Source organism: Sinocyclocheilus grahami, unplaced genomic scaffold, assembly GCF_001515645.1.
Source record: "Sinocyclocheilus grahami isolate Dianchi unplaced genomic scaffold, SAMN03320097.WGS_v1.1 scaffold645.1, whole genome shotgun sequence".
NCBI classification, from domain to species: Eukaryota; Metazoa; Chordata; class Actinopteri; order Cypriniformes; family Cyprinidae; genus Sinocyclocheilus; species Sinocyclocheilus grahami.
Window position 1 is genome coordinate 763,927 of NW_015505824.1, and position 4,474 is coordinate 768,400.

The 4,474-nt window shown below is 43.8% G+C and overlaps 1 protein-coding gene across 1 annotated transcript; it reads right to left on the minus strand.

Annotated features, from left to right (window-relative positions):
• Positions 1-506: 506 nt before the first annotated feature.
• LOC107558439 (endosialin-like) lies at positions 507-3,537 on the minus strand. Its single transcript, XM_016242102.1, has one exon. The coding sequence runs from the start codon at positions 3,378-3,380 to the stop codon at positions 1,212-1,214; it is 2,169 nt and encodes a 722-aa protein (XP_016097588.1). The 5' UTR covers positions 3,381-3,537; the 3' UTR covers positions 507-1,211.
• Between the last annotated feature and the right edge of the window lie 937 nt (positions 3,538-4,474).

Here is a 4,474-nt window from a genome sequence, read left to right on the forward strand (position 1 = left end):
TTTTTTTTTACCAATTATCCAAATAATGTTTAGTCCTAGAAAGCTATTATTATCAGAACATGCGAGCAGAACATGCGAGCAGAACATGCAAGCATAACATAGCGGTTAGCAGATGAATGAATGAGAGGGCAGCGTTACCAGAGTTGCCCATATATACCACACCATGTTACAACACAGTAGGGCTATTGCAGACAGAAACAATACTGTACTACATCGATGTTTCCTGTCGGCTCAATTTTTGAGTGGACTTTGCTGTTCCGATGAGCATGAACGGTATATGAGTGGAGCGACTGAGTGGAGCGCACGCATAGATCGGGATAATACGCAGAGCGTCACACCACATGAAAGTGAATCCTGAGCAGTGAACTAATTTTCGGCAGCCGAAATTTCGGTGCATCTCTAATTATTGGCGACATCAGAAATGGATATTATATAATAGATGCTTTTTTGAACATTTTAGCAATTTAAAAATATTAAAAAATATTTTTTTACACGGCACCCCTGCTCTCGATAGATGGCACCCCGGTTGGGAAACACTGCTCTAAAGGACTGATTTCAGAGCAATGTTTGTCAGATTACTGCCATTAAACACACAATGCTTAGAAAGCATTTTCAAATCATCTTGTTACAAGACTTGTTAGGCACAGTTTGGTAAAAACAACATTTAACACATATCATAGAAAGCTTTTTTCTTGGTCTGGATCAGACTGAAATCACAACAGGGACTAAAAATCTTGACATTGTCAAAATGGACTGAAATTATGGCTCCTTAGAGAACAAATCTCTTAAGACATGACTCACTTGAATGATACAAACAGCTATTCAGATGGAAAGTTTCTTCAAAATTAAAAATAAATAACCCACATTACTCAAATAAGTATCCTCATATATTAAGAATGCTCTCTTATTTGTCATGTGACCGTTGACTGTTTTGCAAACTAAGAGATCAGTGTGACCAACAGTAGAACAGTAGACTTTTATTGCCTCTTGAGAACAGCAGAGAATGAGGTTCATTCCTCCTTGTCCCCCACCTCCTGTTTTTCGCTTAAGCAGACGGACAGTAACATCCATAAATAATTATGAATAAAAAATATCAAAGGGAAAGGATGGGGTGCTACCCTCAATTTATCAAATTCCTCTCGGAATTCTTGCTACTGTGAAGTTACAAAACAAAATTTATTTACATTTTCACACTGTCCAGTCCTACTTGCTTAAACATGGGATTTTGTTATGCTACCAGATATGTCAGCAGCTGCTTTATCACCAGCACCGGCAATCCAGTGATAGCAATCGCTGGTGTCCTTATTCTGTGGTTTAACTGTGTAGCGAGTACAATAGATAATGCCCAGGACCACCATCACCACAATGAAGATGCAAAGTGGGACTAGCAATCCGACTAGCAACCAGCTGGTTCCTTGGCTCTGGTCACTGCTGTTGTCATCATTATCAATGATGACCTCCTCTATTCCTCGTGACTGCATTGGGAACAGGGTGGAAGTTTGTTGCCCTGGACCAAAGGTGGTTGATTCATCATCATACATGTCAATATTACCATGATCTTGTTCATAAGACTCATATTCTCCAAAAAGGCCAAGAGGGTTAGTTGCAGTTTCCTGTGTGTCAGGCTTTGTTTGGGTTGAGCTGAACCAGAGCAAATTCCAAGCTCCGCCTGAAACTGTGGAGGAAGGGAGGACTGTGGGAACCATGGTGCTCTCATCCTCATAATAGTCTGGTATGGGCGTCAGAATTGCTGGTGGAAAAAAAGCATCATGAACAGGTTGTTCTGGATTAAGATCACCATCAACATTAATGACCTCAGGGGAGCTTTCAGTTGGTGTAGTCGTTTCAGGTTCCTCTTCAGTTGTCCAAATCAGGTCTGTTGGAACTGTCTCCACATTGGGCAGCTCAGTCTGCCAGATCCAATCAGAATCAGGAGGAGGGTGCCATGGGTATACAGGATCCTCTGATTCCCAAAGGGGGCTGTGAGTAATCCATGGGTTGGAGACCGTGGTTGAGGGAGTGTCCAGGTTCTCCCCGAAGGGTTTGCAGGAATACTGGTCAGACTGAAGAGTATAACCTTCTTCACAGTAGCACTCAAAGACTCCTGCATAATTGATGCACATCTGTTCACATGTTCCTTCAATTTGACATTCATCGATGTCATGACAGCGACTCTGGTCCTCTTGTAATGGGGCAAAACCAAGATGGCAGTGGCAAATATGGGAGCCCAATGTGTTCTCACACGCATGCTCACATGGGTTGTCCAAACACTCATCCACATCTTCACAGGCACCCTCTTCATCTTGTCGGTAGCCATCCCGGCAGCGACACTCAAAGGATCCGGGAGCATTTACACAGATATGCTCACAGGGACTCTGTAGGCATTCGTTGACATCTACACAGCCTCGTTCATCAGGTGCCAGCATGTAGCCATCAGGACAAGCACAGCGGTAGCCATCCAACACAGGCAAACACTCAAACTCACAATGAGCCCCATTGCAAGGGTCAGACGGAAAGCAACTTACCCTGTCCTCAGCCAGGAGAAAGCCCTCACTGCAATCACAGTAGTATTGTGAGTCATCCTCAATGCAGAAGTGATGGCAACCTCCGTTGTCTTTATCGCACCAGCTTGTCTTAAGCGTATCAGAGCAAAAAGGTGGTTCCCTGTTCCAACCTACAGTTCCATCTTCCTTTTGTGTGCACAGAATTGATTGGTCATCTTTAGCAGGACACGGGACAGCTGCAACTGATCCATATGGGATATGTGTTAAGAGGGTACTCAGAAGGTTAAAAGGGGTACTATACAGTGTATTCCCACCTCCCTCACTAGCAATAGCTGCACACATGCCTGGGAAGTTGTACCTGCACAGGTAGCCGTCCACTGAAATCGAACAAGGTCCGTCCTTCCATTTAAGATTATGCCCTTGCTCATGGGCCGCAGTGCTGTAAGGCATCACCACACATCGTGGGGATGAGCAAGTACTGGCCGAGCCCTCTTGCAGCCAGTTAGTGTACTGGGTGTCCTGATCTCCAGTGATCCATGAGAAGCCACGCAGGGGTCGGGTGGGTGAACATTGTCGGGGTTGTCTCTGAAGGCCAATCCAGATATTTGCCCTGCCTCTGTGGTGTGGTCTCAGTTCTACATTCGAGAAGAGCTCCTTCACCATTGCTGCTTCCTTTGGAAGCCTGATGGTGGCCAGATTTCCTCCGTGTTCCTTGCAGTTCCTCCAAGCGTCCAGGAAGATCTTGCGCTGAAAATAGAGCACATAACACCCATCCTCGCTGCAGAGTGCATCCCGTTCTTTCAAGTCCTGAGTCTGCACCCCATAGAGGCACAGTAGTGAGGACAGCAGAATAACACAAAGAACTGAACAGCCCATATCTCTCACCTTACTCTATTTTCTCTACTTTTTTGCCCTAGTTTAATGCCCTAGTTGCCCATTCTTCTTCTGCTTGTACCTGTATTAAACTTTTCCCTTCTTTTCCTCTCTCTCCACCCTCCTCTCTCTGTCCTGTCCAGTGGTGATCTGTGCCTAAGCTGAGTACTTCCAATCTCACCCCTGACATTCCAGCAAGAGAGAGAGAGAGAGAGAGAGAGAGAGAGAGAGAGAGGGAGAGGGAGGGTTGCAGAGATGGAAGGAGGGTAGAAGTGACTGAAGAAAAAGGGAGAGTCAAATAATATGTTTTTGGCACAGGCAGAACCAATGTGTGTGTATGTGTGTGTGTATTTTGGGGGGACTGGGGGGGAAGTGCAGTGGTCTCTGTGCCTCTTCACCAGAATGTAACATATGTTTCTCATAAGAGTGTGTATGGAAATGGTTTGGGACTTTACCCCAACCACACGACCCCCCGCAACCCCATGCGACTCTCCACCCCCACTAAATTCTGAATGCATGATAACTTATAACAAAAGTGTAACTCTTTTTTCTTTACCAATGTAAAATACTGGAGAAAATTTAGACAAAGGCTGTGTCTGCTGTAATAGTCCCGCTTGCATCTGTCAGCATTTTCTTATTCCAGCTTTTCTCTAATCTTTTCTCTTTTTCATATTGTTTTCTGATGTCTTTCTGGGCATTTGGTCTCTCCTTGGATCTATTTGAGCAGTGGCACTGTGGGTAATGCGTGTTATCATGACACGTAAAAGCTATTATGCTCTTAAACAGGTCTGAATCTGGCCATTTTCCAAATATTTCCCACCTCTCTAAAATTTGTCCTATAAAAATTAATGACGAAAATATAAAAAGACAAATGTTGGTATCCAAATAAAGTATGTTACTTTATTGTACTAATACATGTTATTTGATGAATGAATTACACACAGACTAATGAAAAATGTTGTGACCTTGTTAAATGAAACAAGTATTGTTCATACATGACTACTGGAGCATATAAAAAAAACTCAAATTACCTGAAGTCCGCCAGCTGCCTGTGAAAACACTGCAACATCAACAATCACTGCGTACCGGAACAATAA